The sequence below is a fragment of the Salvelinus fontinalis genome, chromosome 38, assembly GCF_029448725.1.
Source record: "Salvelinus fontinalis isolate EN_2023a chromosome 38, ASM2944872v1, whole genome shotgun sequence".
Classification (NCBI taxonomy): domain Eukaryota; kingdom Metazoa; phylum Chordata; class Actinopteri; order Salmoniformes; family Salmonidae; genus Salvelinus; species Salvelinus fontinalis.
Window position 1 is genome coordinate 8308832 of NC_074702.1, and position 20338 is coordinate 8329169.

Genomic DNA, 20338 nt, shown 5'->3' on the forward strand with positions numbered 1-20338 from the left:
TGATCCTGACAGTAGCCTGACATGATCCTGACAGTAGCCTGACATGATCCTGAGAGTAGCCTGATCGGATCCTGAACTCATCCAGACAGTAAAGTGATCTGATCCAGACAGTAAAGTGATCTGATCCAGACAGTAGCCTGACCTCATCCTGACAGCAGCCTGACCTCATCCTGACAGCAGCCTGACCTCATCCTGATAGCAGCCTGACCTCATCCTGACAGTAGGCTGACCTCATCCTGACAGTAGGCTGACCTCATCCTGACAGTAGGCTGACCTCATCCTGACAGTAGGCTGACCTCATCCTGACAGTAGGCTGACCTCATCCTGACAGTAGGCTGACCTCATCCTGACAGTAGGCTGACCTCATCCTGACAGTAGGCTGACCTCATCCTGACAGTAGGCTGACCTCATCCTGACCGTAGGCTGACCTCATCCTGACAGTAGGCTGACCTCATCCTGACCTCATCCTGACAGTAGCCTGACCTCATCCTGACAGTAGCCTGACAGTAGCCTGACCTCATCCTGACAGTAGCCTGACCTCATCCTGACAGTAGCCTGACCTCATCCTGACAGTAGCCTGACCTCATCCTGACCTGATCCTGATAGGAGCCTGACTGGATCTTGACCTGATCCTGACAGTAGCCTGACCTGATCCTGACAGGAACCTGATTTGATCCTGACAGTAGCCTGATCTGATCCTGACAGTAGCCTGACCTGATCCTGACAGTAGCCTGATCTGATCTGATCCTGACAGTAGCCTGACCTGATCCTGACAGTAGCCTGACCTGATCCTGACAGGAACCTGACCTGATCCTGGCCAGAACTTGACTGGATCCTGACCTGATCATGACAGTAGCCTGACCTGATCCTGACAGTAGCCTGACCTGATCCTGACAGGAATCTGATCTGATCCTGACAGTAACCTGACCTGATACTGACCTGATCCTGACAGTAGCCTGATCGCCTGATCTAATACTGACAGTAGCCTGATCCTGAGAGTAGCCTGATATGATCCTGACCGCATCCTGACAGTAAAGTGATCTGATCCGGACAGCAAACTGATCGGATCCTGACAGTATCCTGATCTGATCCTGACAGTATCCTGATCTGATCCTGACAGTATCCTGATCGGATCCTGACAGTAGCTTGACCGGATCCTGACAGTAGCTTGACCTGATCCTGACAATAACCTGATCCTGACAGTAACCTGACCTGATCCTGACAGTAGCCTGATCAAATACTGACAGTAGCCTGATCCTGACAGTAGCCTGATCCTGACAGTAGCCTGATCCTGACAGTAGCCTGATCCTGACAGTAGCCTGATCTGATCCTGACAGTAGCCTGATCCTGACAGTAGCCCGATCTGATCCTGACCTGATCCTGACAGTAACCTGACCTTATCCCGACAGGAACCTGATCTGATCCTGACATTAGCCTGACCTAATCCTGACAGTAGCCTGAAAGTAGCCTGACCTGATCCTGACAGTAGCCTGATCACCTGATCTAATCCTGACAGTAGCCTGATCCTGAGAGTAGTCTGATCTGATCCTGACAGTAACCTTATCCTGAAAGTAAAGTGATCTGATCCGGACAGGAACCCAACCTGATCCTAACCATAGCCTGACCTGATCCTAACAGTAGCCTGACCTAATCCTGATAGTAGCCTGATCACCTGATCTAATCCTGACAGTAGAAAAATCCTGACAGTAAAGTGATCTGATCCGGTCAGGAACCTGATCTGATCCTGACAGTAGCCTGACCTAATCCTGACAGTAGCCTGACAGTAGCCTGACCTGATCCTGACAGGATCCTGACCTGATCCTGACAGGAGCCTGATCTGATCCTGACAGGAGCCTGATCTGATCCTGACAGTAACATGACCTGAACCTGAGAGCAGCCTGATCTGATTCTGACCTTATCCTGAAAGTAACCTAATCCTGACAGTAAAGTGATCTGATCCGGACAGCAACCTGATCGGATCCTGACCTGATCCTGACAGTAACATGACCGTATCCTGACAGTAGCTTGACCGTACCCTGACAGTAGCTTGACCGTATCCTGACAGTAGCTTTTATGATGCTATTTCATATATCTGTCGTACATGTGAACTAGTTGTTGGCGCCCAGCTTTTGGGTACTCTCTAGCTATACCGAAGCTGTATGTCGTAATGAAGTTATTTTTAGAATTCTAACACGGCGATTTCATTAAGAACTAATGGATCTATCATTTCCTATACAACATGTATTTTTTAGTTATGTTTATGAATAGCTATTTGGTCAGAATATGTGTGTCAGAAAAAGTGTCAGAAAAATATTCCGGACGTTGTGGGAAAAAGTAGCTACTTTAGCACAATGTATAACCACTGATTTCAGCTCTAAATATGCACATTTTCGAACAAAACATAAGTGTATGTATAACCTGATGTTATAGGACTGTCATCTGATGAAGTATATCAAGGTTAGTCAAAAATTATATATCTTTTGCTTGTTTGTTACGATAGCTAACTTTTGCTACTGGGAAATGGCTTGTGTTTCTGGCTATTGTGGTAAGCTAATATAACGCCATATTGTGTTTTCGCTGTAAAACACTTAATAAATCGGAAATATTGGCTGGAATCACAAGATGCCTGTCTTTCATTTGCTGTACACAATGTATTTTTCAGAATTTTTTATGATGAGTAATTAGGTATTTTACGTTGGTGTCTGTAATTATTATGGCTGCTTTCGGTGCAATTTCTGATTGTAGCTGCAATGTAAACTATGATTTATACCTGAAATATGCACATTTTTCGAACAAAACATAGATTTATTGTATAACATGTTATAAGACTGTAATCTGATGAAGTTGGTTCTTGGTTAGTTAGGTTGGCTTTGTGCATGCTACCTGTGCTGTGAAAAATGTCTGTCCTTTTTTGTATTTGGTGGTGAGCTAACATAAATATACGAGCTGTTTTCGCTGTAAAACATTTTAAAAATCGGACATGTTGGCTGGATTCACAAGATGTGTACCTTTCATTTGCTGTATTGGACTTGTTAATGTGTGAAAGTAAAATATTTCAAAAATATATATTTTGAATTTCGCGCTCTGCCTTTTCAGTGGAATGTGGGAGGAGTTCCGCTGGCGGAACGCCAGAGCAGTACAGGTTTTAACAGGAACCTGATCCTGACAGGAATCTGATCTGATCCTGACCATAGCCTAACCTGATCCTGACCATAGCCTGACCTGATCCTGACAGTAAAGTGATCTGATCTGGACAGTAAAGTGATCTGATCTGGACAGTAAAGTGATCTGATCTGGACAGGAACCTGATCTGATCCTGACAGTAGCCTGACCTGATCCTGACAGGAACCTGACAGGAGCCTCACCTGATCCTGACAGGAGCCTCACCTGATCCTGACAGGAGCCTCACCTGATCCTGACAGGAGCCTCACCTGATCCTGACAGGAGCCTCACCTGATCCTGACAGGAGCCTCACCTGATCCTGACAGGAACCTCACCTGATCCTGACAGGAACCTCACCTGATCCTGACAGGAACCTCACCTGATCCTGACAGGAACCTCACCTGATCCTGACAGGAACCTCACCTGATCCTGACAGGAACCTCACCTGATCCTGACAGGAACCTCACCTGATCCTGACAGGAACCTCACCTGATCCTGACAGGAACCTCACCTGATCCTGACAGGAACCTCACTTGATCCTGACAGGAACCTCACCTGATCCTGACAGGAACCTCACCTGATCCTGGCAGTAGCCTGATCACCTGATCCTGGCAGTAGCCTGATCGCCTGATCCTGATCGCCTGATCCTGGCAGTAGCCTGATCGCCTGATCCTGGCAGTAGCCTGATCGCCTGATCCTGGCAGTAGCCTGATCGCCTGATCCTGGCAGTAGCCTGATCGCCTGATCCTGGCAGTAGCCTGATCGCCTGATCCTGGCAGTAGCCTGATCGCCTGATCCTGGCAGTAGCCTGATCGCCTGATCCTGGCAGTAGCCTGATCGCCTGATCCTGGCAGTAGCCTGATCGCCTGATCCTGGCAGTAGCCTGATCGCCTAATCCTGGCAGTAGCATGATCGCCTGATCCTGGCAGTAGCCTGATCGCCTGATCAAATCCTGCCAGTAGCCTGATCTGATCCTGAGAGTAGCCTGATCTGATCCTGACAGTAACCTGATCCTGACAGTAAAGTGATCTGATCCAGACAGGAACCTGATCCTGACAGTAGCCTGATTTGATCCCGAAAGTAACATGACCTGAACCTGAGAGCAGCATGACCTTATACTGACAGTAGCCTGTTCCTGAAAGTAGCCTGATCTGATCCTGACAATAGCCTGACCGGATCCTGACAGTAGCTTGACCTGATCCTGACAGGAACCTGATCCTGACAGGAACCTGATCCTGACAGGAACCTGATCCTGATCCTGACAGGAAACTGACCCTGATCCTGACAGGAAACTGACCCTGATCCTGACAGGAAACTGACCCTGATCCTGAAAGGAAACTGACCCTGATCCTGACAGGAAACTGACCCTGATAGGAACCTGACCCTGACAGGAACCTGACCCTGATCCTGACAGGAACCTGACCCTGATCCTGACAGGAACCTGACCCTGATCCTGACAGGAACCTGACCCTGATCCTGACAGGAACCTGACCCTGACAGGAACCTGACCCTGATCCTGACAGGAACCTGACCTCATACTGACAGGAACCTGACCTCATACTGACAGGAACCTGACCTCATACTGACAGGAACCTGACCTCATACTGACAGGAACCTGACCTCATACTGACAGGAACCTGACCTCATACTGACAGGAACCTGACCTCATACTGACAGGAACCTGACCTCATACTGACAGGAACCTGACCTCATACTGACAGGAACCTGACCTCATACTGACAGGAACCTGACCTCATACTGACAGGAACCTGACCCTGATCCTGACAGGAACCTGACCCTGATAGGAACCTGACCTCATACTGACAGGAACCTGACCTGATCCTGACAAGAATCTGACGTGATCCTAACAGTAACCTGATCAAATCCTGACAGTAACCTGACCTGATCCTGACAGCAGCCTGACCTGATCCTGACAGCAGCCTGACCTGATCCTGACAGCAGCCTGACCTGATCCTGACAGCAGCCTGACCTGATCCTGACAGGAGCCTGACCTGATCCTGACAGTAGCCTGACATGATCCTGACAGTAGCCTGACATGATCCTGAGAGTAGCCTGATCGGATCCTGAACTCATCCAGACAGTAAAGTGATCTGATCCAGACAGCAGCCTGACCTCATCCTGATAGTAGGCTGACCTCATCCTGACAGTAGGCTGACCTCATCCTGACAGTAGGCTGACCTCATCCTGACAGTAGGCTGACCTCATCCTGACAGTAGGCTGACCTCATCCTGACAGTAGGCTGACCTCATCCTGACAGTAGGCTGACCTCATCCTGACAGTAGGCTGACCTCATCCTGACAGTAGGCTGACCTCATCCTGACAGTAGGCTGACCTCATCCTGACAGTAGGCTGACCTCATCCTGACCGTAGGCTGACCTCATCCTGACCGTAGGCTGACCTCATCCTGACAGTAGCCTGACCTCATCCTGACAGTAGCCTGACAGTAGCCTGACCTCATCCTGACAGTAGCCTGACCTCATCCTGACAGTAGCCTGACCTCATCCTGACAGTAGCCTGACCTCATCCTGACAGTAGCCTGACCTCATCCTGACCTGATCCTGATAGGAGCCTGACTGGATCTTGACCTGATCCTGACAGTAGCCTGACCTGATCCTGACAGGAACCTGATTTGATCCTGACAGTAGCCTGATCTGATCCTGACAGTAGCCTGACCTGATCCTGACAGTAGCCTGATCTGATCTGATCCTGACAGTAGCCTGACCTGATCCTGACAGTAGCCTGACCTGATCCTGACAGGAACCTGACCTGATCCTGGCCAGAACTTGACTGGATCCTGACCTGATCATGACAGTAGCCTGACCTGATCCTGACAGTAGCCTGACCTGATCCTGACAGGAATCTGATCTGATCCTGACAGTAACCTGACCTGATACTGACCTGATCCTGACAGTAGCCTGATCGCCTGATCTAATACTGACAGTAGCCTGATCCTGAGAGTAGCCTGATATGATCCTGACCGCATCCTGACAGTAAAGTGATCTGATCCGGACAGCAAACTGATCGGATCCTGACAGTATCCTGATCTGATCCTGACAGTATCCTGATCTGATCCTGACAGTATCCTGATCGGATCCTGACAGTAGCTTGACCGGATCCTGACAGTAGCTTGACCTGATCCTGACAATAACCTGATCCTGACAGTAACCTGACCTGATCCTGACAGTAGCCTGATCAAATACTGACAGTAGCCTGATCCTGACAGTAGCCTGATCCTGACAGTAGCCTGATCCTGACAGTAGCCTGATCTGATCCTGACAGTAGCCTAAGCGCCTGATCTAATACTGACAGTAGCCTGATCCTGACAGTAGCCCGATCTGATCCTGACCTGATCCTGACAGTAACCTGACCTTATCCCGACAGGAACCTGATCTGATCCTGACATTAGCCTGACCTAATCCTGACAGTAGCCTGAAAGTAGCCTGACCTGATCCTGACAGTAGCCTGATCACCTGATCTAATCCTGACAGTAGCCTGATCCTGAGAGTAGTCTGATCTGATCCTGACAGTAACCTTATCCTGAAAGTAAAGTGATCTGATCCGGACAGGAACCCAACCTGATCCTAACCATAGCCTGACCTGATCCTAACAGTAGCCTGACCTAATCCTGATAGTAGCCTGATCACCTGATCTAATCCTGACAGTAGAAAAATCCTGACAGTAAAGTGATCTGATCCGGTCAGGAACCTGATCTGATCCTGACAGTAGCCTGACCTGATCCTGACAGTAGCCTGACAGTAGCCTGACCTGATCCTGACAGGATCCTGACCTGATCCTGACAGGAGCCTGATCTGATCCTGACAGGAGCCTGATCTGATCCTGACAGTAACATGACCTGAACCTGAGAGCAGCCTGATCTGATTCTGACCTTATCCTGAAAGTAACCTAATCCTGACAGTAAAGTGATCTGATCCGGACAGCAACCTGATCGGATCCTGACCTGATCCTGACAGTAACATGACCGTATCCTGACAGTAGCTTGACCGTACCCTGACAGTAGCTTGACCGTATCCTGACAGTAGCTTTTATGATGCTATTTCATATATCTGTCGTACATGTGAACTAGTTGTTGGCGCCCAGCTTTTGGGTACTCTCTAGCTATACCGAAGCTGTATGTCGTAATGAAGTTATTTTTAGAATTCTAACACGGCGATTTCATTAAGAACTAATGGATCTATCATTTCCTATACAACATGTATTTTTTAGTTATGTTTATGAATAGCTATTTGGTCAGAATATGTGTGTCAGAAAAAGTGTCAGAAAAATATTCCGGACGTTGTGGGAAAAAGTAGCTACTTTAGCACAATGTATAACCACTGATTTCAGCTCTAAATATGCACATTTTCGAACAAAACATAAGTGTATGTATAACCTGATGTTATAGGACTGTCATCTGATGAAGTATATCAAGGTTAGTCAAAAATTATATATCTTTTGCTTGTTTGTTACGATAGCTAACTTTTGCTACTGGGAAATGGCTTGTGTTTCTGGCTATTGTGGTAAGCTAATATAACGCCATATTGTGTTTTCGCTGTAAAACACTTAATAAATCGGAAATATTGGCTGGAATCACAAGATGCCTGTCTTTCATTTGCTGTACACAATGTATTTTTCAGAATTTTTTATGATGAGTAATTAGGTATTTTACGTTGGTGTCTGTAATTATTATGGCTGCTTTCGGTGCAATTTCTGATTGTAGCTGCAATGTAAACTATGATTTATACCTGAAATATGCACATTTTTCGAACAAAACATAGATTTATTGTATAACATGTTATAAGACTGTAATCTGATGAAGTTGGTTCTTGGTTAGTTAGGTTGGCTTTGTGCATGCTACCTGTGCTGTGAAAAATGTCTGTCCTTTTTTGTATTTGGTGGTGAGCTAACATAAATATACGAGCTGTTTTCGCTGTAAAACATTTTAAAAATCGGACATGTTGGCTGGATTCACAAGATGTGTACCTTTCATTTGCTGTATTGGACTTGTTAATGTGTGAAAGTAAAATATTTCAAAAATATATATTTTGAATTTCGCGCTCTGCCTTTTCAGTGGAATGTGGGAGGAGTTCCGCTGGCGGAACGCCAGAGCAGTACAGGTTTTAACAGGAACCTGATCCTGACAGGAATCTGATCTGATCCTGACCATAGCCTAACCTGATCCTGACCATAGCCTGACCTGATCCTGACAGTAAAGTGATCTGATCTGGACAGGAACCTGATCTGATCCTGACAGTAGCCTGACCTGATCCTGACAGGAACCTGACAGGAGCCTCACCTGATCCTGACAGGAGCCTCACCTGATCCTGACAGGAGCCTCACCTGATCCTGACAGGAGCCTCACCTGATCCTGACAGGAGCCTCACCTGATCCTGACAGGAGCCTCACCTGATCCTGACAGGAGCCTCACCTGATCCTGACAGGAGCCTCACCTGATCCTGACAGGAGCCTCACCTGATCCTGACAGGAACCTCACCTGATCCTGACAGGAACCTCACCTGATCCTGACAGGAACCTCACCTGATCCTGACAGGAACCTCACCTGATCCTGACAGGAACCTCACTTGATCCTGACAGGAACCTCACCTGATCCTGAAAGGAACCTCACCTGATCCTGGCAGTAGCCTGATCGCCTGATCCTGATCGCCTGATCCTGGCAGTAGCCTGATCGCCTGATCCTGGCAGTAGCCTGATCGCCTGATCCTGGCAGTAGCCTGATCGCCTGATCCTGGCAGTAGCCTGATCGCCTGATCCTGGCAGTAGCCTGATCGCCTGATCCTGGCAGTAGCCTGATCGCCTGATCCTGGCAGTAGCCTGATCGCCTGATCCTGGCAGTAGCCTGATCGCCTGATCCTGGCAGTAGCCTGATCGCCTGATCCTGGCAGTAGCCTGATCGCCTGATCCTGGCAGTAGCCTGATCGCCTGATCCTGGCAGTAGCCTGATCGCCTGATCCTGGCAGTAGCCTGATCGCCTAATCCTGGCAGTAGCCTGATCGCCTAATCCTGGCAGTAGCCTGATCGCCTGATCCTGGCAGTAGCCTGATCGCCTGATCAAATCCTGCCAGTAGCCTGATCGCCTGATCAAATCCTGCCAGTAGCCTGATCTGATCCTGAGAGTAGCCTGATCTGATCCTGACAGTAACCTGATCCTGACAGTAAAGTGATCTGATCCAGACAGGAACCTGATCCTGACAGTAGCCTGATTTGATCCCGAAAGTAACATGACCTGAACCTGAGAGCAGCATGACCTTATACTGACAGTAGCCTGTTCCTGAAAGTAGCCTGATCTGATCCTGACAATAGCCTGACCTGATCCTGACAGGAACCTGATCCTGACAGGAACCTGATCCTGACAGGAACCTGATCCTGACAGGAAACTGACCCTGATCCTGACAGGAAACTGACCCTGATCCTGAAAGGAAACTGACCCTGATAGGAAACTGACCCTGATCCTGACAGGAAACTGACCCTGATCCTGACAGGAAACTGACCCTGATAGGAACCTGACCCTGATAGGAACCTGACCCTGATCCTGACAGGAACCTGACCCTGATCCTGACAGGAACCTGACCCTGATCCTGACAGGAACCTGACCCTGATCCTGACAGGAACCTGATCCTGATAGGAACCTGACCTCATACTGACAGGAACCTGACCTCATACTGACAGGAACCTGACCTCATACTGACAGGAACCTGACCTCATACTGACAGGAACCTGACCTCATACTGACAGGAACCTGACCTCATACTGACAGGAACCTGACCTCATACTGACAGGAACCTGACCTCATACTGACAGGAACCTGACCTCATACTGACAGGAACCTGACCTCATACTGACAGGAACCTGACCTCATACTGACAGGAACCTGACCTCATACTGACAGGAACCTGACCTCATACTGACAGGAACCTGACCCTGATCCTGACAGGAACCTGACCCTGATAGGAACCTGACCTCATACTGACAAGAATCTGACGTGATCCTAACAGTAACCTGATCAAATCCTGACAGCAACCTGACCTGATCCTGACAGCAGCCTGACCTGATCCTGACAGCAGCCTGACCTGATCCTGACAGCAGCCTGACCTGATCCTGACAGGAGCCTGACCTGATCCTGACAGTAGCCTGACATGATCCTGACAGTAGCCTGACATGATCCTGAGAGTAGCCTGATCGGATCCTGACCTCATCCAGACAGTAAAGGGATCTGATCCAGACAGTAAAGTGATCTGATCCAGACAGTAGCCTGACCTCATCCAGACAGCAGCCTGACCTCATCCAGACAGCAGCCTGACCTCATCCAGACAGCAGCCTGACCTCATCCTGACAGTAGCCTGACCTCATACTGACAGGAACCTGACCCTGATCCTGACAGGAACCTGACCCTGATCCTGACAGGAACCTGACCCTGATCCTGACAGGAACCTGACCCTGATCCTGACAGGAACCTGACCCTGATCCTGACAGGAACCTGACCCTGATCCTGACAGGAACCTGACCCTGATCCTGACAGGAACCTGACCCTGATCCTGACAGGAACCTGACCCTGATCCTGACAGGAACCTGACCCTGATCCTGACAGGAACCTGACCCTGATCCTGACAGGAACCTGACCCTGATCCTGACAGGAACCTGACCCTCATACTGACAGGAACCTGACCCTCATACTGACAGGAACCTGACCCTGATCCTGACAGGAACCTGACCCTGATCCTGACAGGAACCTGACCCTGATCCTGACAGGAACCTGACCCTGATCCTGACCCTGATCCTGACAGGAACCTGACCTCATACTGACAGGAACCTGACCTGATCCTGACAAGAACCTGACCTGATCCTGACAAGAATCTGACGTGATCCTGACAGTAACCTGACGTGATCCTGACAGCAGCCTGACCTGATCCTGACAGCAGCCTGACCTGATCCTGACAGCAGCCTGACCTGATCCTGACAGCAGCCTGACCTCATCCTGACAGCAGCCTGACCTCATCCAGACAGTATCCTGACCTCATCCAGACAGTATCCTGACCTCATCCAGACAGTATCCTGACCTCATCCAGACAGTATCCTGACCTCATCCAGACAGTATCCTGACCTCATCCAGACAGTATCCTGACCTCATCCAGACAGTAGGCTGACCTCATCCAGACAGTAGGCTGACCTCATCCAGACAGTAGGCTGACCTCATCCAGACAGTAGGCTGACCTCATCCAGACAGTAGGCTGACCTCATCCAGACAGTAGGCTGACCTCATCCAGACAGTAGGCTGACCTCATCCAGACAGTAGGCTGACCTCATCCAGACAGTAGGCTGACCTCATCCAGACAGTAGGCTGACCTCATCCAGACAGTAGGCTGACCTCATCCAGACAGTAGGCTGACCTCATCCAGACAGTAGGCTGACCTCATCCAGACAGTAGGCTGACCTCATCCAGACAGTAGGCTGACCTCATCCAGACAGTAGGCTGACCTCATCCAGACAGTAGGCTGACCTCATCCAGACAGTAGGCTGACCTCATCCAGACAGTAGGCTGACCTCATCCAGACAGTAGGCTGACCTCATCCAGACAGTAGGCTGACCTCATCCAGACAGTAGGCTGACCTCATCCAGACAGTAGGCTGACCTCATCCAGACAGTAGCCTGACCTCATCCAGACAGTAGCCTGACCTCATCCTGACAGTAGCCTGACCTCATCCTGACAGTAGCCTGACCTCATCCTGACAGTAGCCTGACCTCATCCTGACAGTAGCCTGACCTCATCCTGACAGTAGCCTGACCTCATCCTGACCTGATCCTGATTAGGAGCCTGACTGGATCTTGACCTGATCCTGACAGTAGCCTGACCTGATCCTGACAGGAACCTGATTTGATCCTGACAGTAGCCTGATCTGATCCTGACAGTAGCCTGACCTGATCCTGACAGTAGCCTGATCTGATCTGATCCTGACAGTAGCCTGACCTGATCCTGACAGTAGCCTGACCTGATCCTGACCGGAACCTTACCTGATCCTAACAGTAACCTGACCTGATCCTAACAGTAACCTGACCTGATCCTGACAGTAACCTGACCTGATCCTGGCTGGAACCTGACTGGATCTTGACCTGATCCTGACAGTAGCCTGGCCTGATCCTGACAGGAACCTGACCTGATCCTGACAGGAACCTGACCTGATCCTGACAGTATTCTGACCTGATCCTGACAGTAGCCTGACCTGATCCTGACAGTAGCCTGACCTGATCCTGACCGGAACCTTACCTGATCCTGACCTGATCCTAACAGTAACCTGACCTGATCCTGACAGTAACCTGACCTGATCCTGACAGTAGCCTGACCTGATCCTGACAGTAGCCTGACCTGATCCTGACAGTAGCCTGACCTGATCCTGATCTGATCCTGACAGGAACCTGATCTGATCCTGACAGGAACCTGACCTGATCCTGACCATAGCCTGAACTGATCCTGACAGTAGCCTGACCTGATCCTGACAGGAACCCGATCTGATCCTGACAGTAGCCTGACCTGATCCTGACCGGAACCTTACCTGATCCTGACCTGATCCTAACAGTAACCTGACCTGATCCTGACAGTATTCTGACCTGATCCTGACCGGAACCTTACCTGATCCTGACCTGATCCTAACAGTAACCTGACCTGATCCTGACAGTATTCTGACCTGATCCTGACAGTAGCCTGACCTGATCCTGACAGTCGCCTGACCTGATCCTGACAGTAGCCTGACCTGATCCTGATCTGATCCTGACAGGAACCTGATCTGATCCTGACAGGAACCTGACCTGATCCTGACCATAGCCTGAACTGATCCTGACAGTAGCCTGACCTGATCCTGACAGGAACCCGATCTGATCCTGACAGTAACCCGATCTGATCCTGACAGTAACCCGATCTGATCCTGACAGTAACCCGATCTGATCCTGACAGTAACCCGATCTGATCCTGACAGTAACCCGACCTGATCCTGACAGTAACCCGACCTGATCCTGACAGTAACCTGAGAGGGGGAATTACCTGGGTTGTGCGAGAAGAATGCAAGCGTCCCATTGGCTAATCCAGCAATGACTTGACCCTGTGAATACCTGAAAGGTTTAGAGTTGAAAATAAACAAAGACAAAACATGCAATATTCAAACTGGTACACAATTATCCTTTCAGATCTAGTCATCCAAGTGTCCAACTGTAGGGGCTCGTGGTCTATATCGGACTGGGTACAGGAGTACTCACGTGAGAGAGTGCACACCCTCAGACAGAGAGATAGACTGCAGACAGCGCCTCCTGGCTGTGGACGCGGAGTGGACCAACACACTGGGAATGGAGGAAGAAAGAAACAGAGGAGAGAGGGAGAATGAGCAACTGTTAATTGTTTAACATATCATGGAATAGCATGGTTCTGATCTCCACACCTCACCTTCCTTCCTGAGTTCCAATCCACACAGTTCCTGAGGTCTCACCTGATGACACAGAAATGTAACAGAGACAGTAAGCTGATAGCATTGCCAGTGTTTAAAGCATTGTTAATGGAAATAACTAGTTGAGTGATGATTTGGAAATGATGGTGGCTATGGTTAACAAGTCTACAGAAATCTAAAATTGGTAAGCTGATCCTAGATCTGTGCCTAAGGGTAACTTTTACCCGGAGAGTAATAGATAGCACTGACCAGTAGGGGGCACAGCACAGATGCATAGGGCGGGCGAGGTGGGCGGGAGGCTAAACTGATCCAGCACTGTATTGGACCGTGCAGGGTTGATCACTGTGACATCACTACTGGAGGCGGGACCAGAGACCACCCACACTGCACACTGACAGAGTGGATGGAAGAGAGAGGAGTGATGCCTACTACTGAAAAATGACAGATCAACCCCTAGCCCAGTGTTTCCCAAACTCGGTCCTGGAGACTCCAAGGGGTGCACGTTTTGTTTTTTGCCCTAGCACTACACAGCGGATTCATATAATCAAAGCTTAGTGATGAGTTGATCATTTGAATCAGCTGTGTGGTGCTAGGGCAAAAAACAAAACCCTTTGGAGTCCCCAGGACCGAGCTGGGGAAACACTGCCCTAGCCCCTACCCACTAGGCATTTGTGTGTAGACCTAAAAGGTTTGGATGGGTGTAACCAGTATGCTAAACAACATGGTTCCATCTAGCCTGTCAGTGGACATGGAGCTACTACCATATTGATTCTACCTATCAAACCTCTCAGATCTACAAGAAGTGCAAGTAAGAGCTAGGGGTCAATTTGGCATTGAGAAAAACATAAGCATGACATGGTCTGAAAATAGTGGTTAGATGGTACTGCAAGTGGTAGTTACTGTGACTAGAACTAGTAATTTGACGGTAATGACCACCTTACCGTTGTCTCGCCTGAGATCTCAGGTGTGACAGCAACAGCACAGTTTAGCTACAGAGAGAAAACACAAGTTATGGACTGTGTTCTGGGAAAAGACTGTCTGGGTTAAAAACCATAGCACTGATTGTAAACATGTTTCTGAATAGTATGTCCTACCTTGGCTGTAGAATCTCTCTGGTCCAGCAGTCTGAGCTGCACTAGGACAGGCACATCTTTGGGCTCAGGGGTCGGATCGGAGGAATCCTGCAATAATCCCACACAATATACTGAATATACCAGATTAAGGTTTGTGTCTACTTCCACAGTCTGTGTGTGAGTATTGTCACCTCTGAAGTAAATATTGTGTTTACTTACAGTGTCTTCAGATAGTATTCATACCCCTTGACTTTTTCCACATTTTGTTGTGTTACTGCCTGAATTTAAAATGGATTCAATTAAAATTGTGTGTCACTGATCTACACATAATACCACATGTCACAGTGGAATTATAGAAATAAATTAAAAAACTTTTAAAGCTGAAATGTCTTGAGTTAATATGTATTCAACCCCTTTGGTATGGCAATCCTAAATAAGTTAAGGAGTAAAAGTGTTGCTTAACAAGTCACATAACTTGCATGGATTCACTCTGTGTGCATTCTGTCTTGAATGACTACTCCATCTCTGTACCCCACACATACAGTTATCTGTAAGGTCCCTCAGTAGAGTAGTGAACTTCAAGCACCGATTCAACCACAAAGACCAGGGAGCAACAACAAAAAGCAGGCATTGAGCCTCCCTCTGAGCATGGAGAAGTTATTCATTACACTTTGGATGGTGTATCAATACACCCAGTCACTACAAAGATACAGGCGTCCTTCCTAACTCAGTCGCCGGAGAAGAAGGAAACCGCTCAGGGATTTCACCACGAGGCCAATGGGGATTTTAAACATTTACTGGCTGTGATAGGAGAAAACTGAGGATGGATTAACGACATAGTAGTTACTCCACAATACTAACCTAAATGACAGAGAGAAATGAGGAAGCCTGTACAGAATAAAAATAGTCCAAAACATGCATCCTGTTTGTTATAAGGCACTAAAGTAATACTGTAAAACATGCATCCTGTTTGCTATAAGGCACTAAAGTAATACTGTAAAACATGCATCCTGTTTGCTATAAGGCACTAAAGTAATACTGTAAAACATGCATCCTGTTTGTTATAAGGCACTAAAGTAATACTGTAAAACATGTATCCTGTTTGCTATAAGGCACTAAAGTAATACTGTAAAACATGCATCCTGTTTGTTATAAGGCACTAAAGTAATACTGTAAAACATGCATTCTGTTTGCTATAAGGCACTAAAGTAATACTGTAAAACATGCATCCTGTTTGCTATAAGGCACTAAAGTAATACTGTAAAACATGTATCCTGTTTGTTATAAGGCACTAAAGTAATACTGTAAAACATGCATCCTGTTTGCTATAAGGCACTAAAGTAATACTGTAAAACATGCATCCTGTTTGCTATAAGGCACTAAAGTAATACTGTAAAACATGCATCCTGTTTGCTATAAGGCACTAAAGTAATACTGTAAAACATGTATCCTGTTTGCTATAAGGCACTAAAGTAATACTGTAAAACATGTATCCTGTTTGCTATAAGGCACTAAAGTAATACTGTAAAACATGCATCCTGTTTGCTATAAGGCACTAAAGTAATACTGTAAAACATGTATCCTGTTTGCTATAAGGCACTAAAGTAATACTGTAAAACATGCATCCTGTTTGCTATAAGGCACTAAAGTAATACTGTAAAACATGTATCCTGTTTGCTATAAGGCACTAAAGTAATACTGTAAAACATGTATCCTGTTTGCTATAAGGCACTAAAGTAATACTGTAAAACATGTATCCTGTTTGCTATAAGGCACTAAAGTAATACTGTAAAACATGTATCCTGTTTGCTATAAGGCACTAAAGTAATACTGTAAAACATGCATCCTGTTTGCTATAAGGCACTAAAGTAATACTGTAAAACATGCATCCTGTTTGCTATAAGGCACTAAAGTAATACTGTAAAACATGTATCCTGTTTGCTATAAGGCCCTAAAGTAATACTGTAAAACATGTATCCTGTTTGTTATAAGGCCCTAAAGTAATACTGTAAAACATGTATCCTGTTTGTTATAAGGCACTAAAGTAATACTGTAAAACATGCATCCTGTTTGCTATAAGGCACTAAAGTAATACTGTAAAACATGCATCCTGTTTGTTATAAGGCACTAAAGTAATACTGTAAAACATGCATCCTGTTTGCTATAAGGCACTAAAGTAATACTGTAAAACATGCATCCTGTTTGCTATAAGGCACTAAAGTAATACTGTAAAACATGCATCCTGTTTGCTATAAGGCACTAAAGTAATACTGTAAAACATGCATCCTGTTTGTTATAAGGCACTAAAGTAATACTGTAAAACATGCATCCTGTTTGCTATAAGGCACTAAAGTAATACTGTAAAACATGCATTCTGTTTGCTATAAGGCACTAAAGTAATACTGTAAAACATGTATCCTGTTTGCTATAAGGCACTAAAGTAATACTGTAAAACATGCATCCTGTTTGCTATAAGGCACTAAAGTAATACTGTAAAACATGCATCCTGTTTGCTATAAGGCACTAAAGTAATACTGTAAAACATGCATCCTGTTTGCTATAAGGCACTAAAGTAATACTGTAAAACATGTATCCTGTTTGCTATAAGGCACTAAAGTAATACTGTAAAACATGCATCCTGTTTGCTATAAGGCACTAAAGTAATACTGTAAAACATGTATCCTGTTTGCTATAAGGCACTAAAGTAATACTGTAAAACATGCATCCTGTTTGCTATAAGGCACTAAAGTAATACTGTAAAACATGTATCCTGTTTGCTATAAGGCCCTAAAGTAATACTGTAAAACATGTATCCTGTTTGCTATAAGGCACTAAAGTAATACTGTAAAACATGCATCCTGTTTGCTATAAGGCACTAAAGTAATACTGTAAAACATGCATCCTGTTTGCTATAAGGCACTAAAGTAATACTGTAAAACATGTATCCTGTTTGCTATAAGGCCCTAAAGTAATACTGTAAAACATGTATCCTGTTTGTTATAAGGCCCTAAAGTAATACTGTAAAACATGTATCCTGTTTGTTATAAGGCACTAAAGTAATACTGTAAAACATGCATCCTGTTTGCTATAAGGCACTAAAGTAATACTGTAAAACATGCATCCTGTTTGTTATAAGGCACTAAAGTAATACTGTAAAACATGCATCCTGTTTGCTATAAGGCACTAAAGTAATACTGTAAAACATGCATTCTGTTTGCTATAAGGCACTAAAGTAATACTGTAAAACATGCATTCTGTTTGCTATAAGGCACTAAAGTAATACTGTAAAACATGCATCCTGTTTGTTATAAGGCACTAAAGTAATACTGTAAAACATGCATCCTGTTTGCTATAAGGCACTAAAGTAATACTGTAAAACATGCATCCTGTTTGCTATAAGGCACTAAAGTAATACTGTAAAACATGCATCCTGTTTGCTATAAGGCACTAAAGTAATACTGTAAAACATGCATTCTGTTTGCTATAAGGCACTAAAGTAATACTGTAAAACATGTATCCTGTTTGCTATAAGGCACTAAAGTAATACTGTAAAACATGCATCCTGTTTGCTATAAGGCACTAAAGTAATACTGTAAAACATGCATCCTGTTTGCTATAAGGCACTAAAGTAATACTGTAAAACATGCATCCTGTTTGCTATAAGGCACTAAAGTAATACTGTAAAACATGTATCCTGTTTGCTATAAGGCACTAAAGTAATACTGTAAAACATGTATCCTGTTTGCTATAAGGCACTAAAGTAATACTGTAAAACATGTATCCTGTTTGCTATAAGGCACTAAAGTAATACTGTAAAACATGCATCCTGTTTGCTATAAGGCACTAAAGTAATACTGTAAAACATGTATCCTGTTTGCTATAAGGCACTAAAGTAATACTGTAAAACATGTATCCTGTTTGCTATAAGGCACTAAAGTAATACTGTAAAACATGTATCCTGTTTGCTATAAGGCACTAAAGTAATACTGTAAAACATGCATCCTGTTTGCTATAAGGCACTAAAGTAATACTGTAAAACATGCATCCTGTTTGCTATAAGGCACTAAAGTAATACTGTAAAACATGCATCCTGTTTGCTATAAGGCACTAAAGTAATACTGTAAAACATGTATCCTGTTTGCTATAAGGCACTAAAGTAATACTGTAAAACATGTATCCTGTTTGCTATAAGGCACTAAAGTAATACTGTAAAACATGTATCCTGTTTGTTATAAGGCACTAAAGTAATACTGTAAAACATGTATCCTGTTTGCTATAAGGCACTAAAGTAATACTGTAAAACATGTATCCTGTTTGTTATAAGGCACTAAAGTAATACTGTAAAACATGTATCCTGTTTGCTATAAGGCACTAAAGTAATACTGTAAAACATGTATCCTGTTTGCTATAAGGCACTAAAGTAATACTGTAAAACATGTATCCTGTTTGCTATAAGGCACTAAAGTAATACTGTAAAACATGTATCCTGTTTGCTATAAGGCAGGCACTAAAGTAATACTGTAAAACATGCATCCTGTTTGCTATAAGGCACTAAAGTAATACTGTAAAACATGCATCCTGTTTGCTATAAGGCACTAAAGTAATACTGTAAAACATGTGGCAAAGAACTTCATTTTTTGTTCTGAATACGAAGCGTTATGTTTTGGGGCAAATCCAAAACGACACATAACTGAGTACCACTGTTCATATTTTCAAGCATGGTGGTGGCTGCATCATGATATGGGTATGCTTGTCATCTGCAAGGACGAGGGAATTTTTAAGGATAAAAACATGTAATAGAGCTAAGCACAGGCAAAATCCTAGAGGAAAACCTGGTTCAGTCTGCTTTCCAACAGACACTGGGAGATTAATTCACCTTTCAACAGGACAATTACCTAAAACACAAGGCCAACTATACAGTGGAGTTACTTACCAACATGACATTGAATGTTCCTGAGTGGCCTAGTTACAGATTTGACTTAAATAAGCCATAACTTTAAAATGTCTGTCTAGGAATGATCAACAACCAACTTGACAGAGCTTGAAGAAGTTTTAAAAGAATAATAAAAATGGGCAAATATTGTACAATCCAGGTGTGCAAAGCTCTTAGAGACTTAGCCAAAAATACTATTTATAATCTCACTGCAATCGCTGCCAAATGTGATTCTAACATCTATTGACTCAGGGGTTGAATACTTACGTTATCAAGATAGATTAGTGTTTTATTTTCAATAAATATTATAATTTCTCCCACTTTGACATTACAGATTATTGTTTGTAGATCGTTGACAAACAACTACAGTTAAATCTATTTTAATCCCACTTTGTAACTCAACAAAATGTGGAAAAGTCAAGGGGTGTGAATACTTTCTGAAGGCACTGTATGTGTGTGTGTGTGTGTGTGTGTGTGTTTACCTGTGTGTGTGACAGCGGCATGCTCCAGCCATGAACCTGCCGTTTTCCCAGGGTTCCCCAGACATGAGAGCGGATTTCTCTGTACAGCTCCCTCCTCCTGACCCGCGGAGACAGGGCTGCAGGAGAGGAGGCACCACTGGGAGGAAACGGGAAGAGGAAGAACAGAGGGGAAGAAGGGGCAGTGGGTGAGAGAGTGGTTTAAAAAGATGTACTGCTTTATGA

The 20338-nt window shown here is 45.3% G+C and overlaps 1 protein-coding gene across 3 annotated transcripts in view; it reads right to left on the reverse strand.

The window, feature by feature from the left end:
* The window catches only part of LOC129837212 (C-Jun-amino-terminal kinase-interacting protein 4-like), a 57100-nt gene that overhangs the window by 29337 nt on the left and 7425 nt on the right, over positions 1 to 20338 (reverse strand). For 2 of the 3 annotated variants that reach the window (XM_055903193.1, XM_055903192.1), the window contains 7 exons: positions 20117 to 20252; positions 14723 to 14809; positions 14570 to 14617; positions 13878 to 14019; positions 13628 to 13670; positions 13444 to 13524; positions 11305 to 13299 (listed from right to left, as the gene is read on the reverse strand). In XM_055903193.1, coding sequence (XP_055759168.1) covers positions 12204 to 13299; positions 13444 to 13524; positions 13628 to 13670; positions 13878 to 14019; positions 14570 to 14617; positions 14723 to 14809; positions 20117 to 20252 — 1633 coding nt within the window. In that variant the 3' untranslated portion in view covers positions 11305 to 12203. Of the gene's footprint in view, positions 1 to 11304; positions 13300 to 13443; positions 13525 to 13627; positions 13671 to 13877; positions 14020 to 14569; positions 14618 to 14722; positions 14810 to 20116; positions 20253 to 20338 lie in introns of those variants that run through there. The other variant, XM_055903194.1, reaches the window with a different exon arrangement.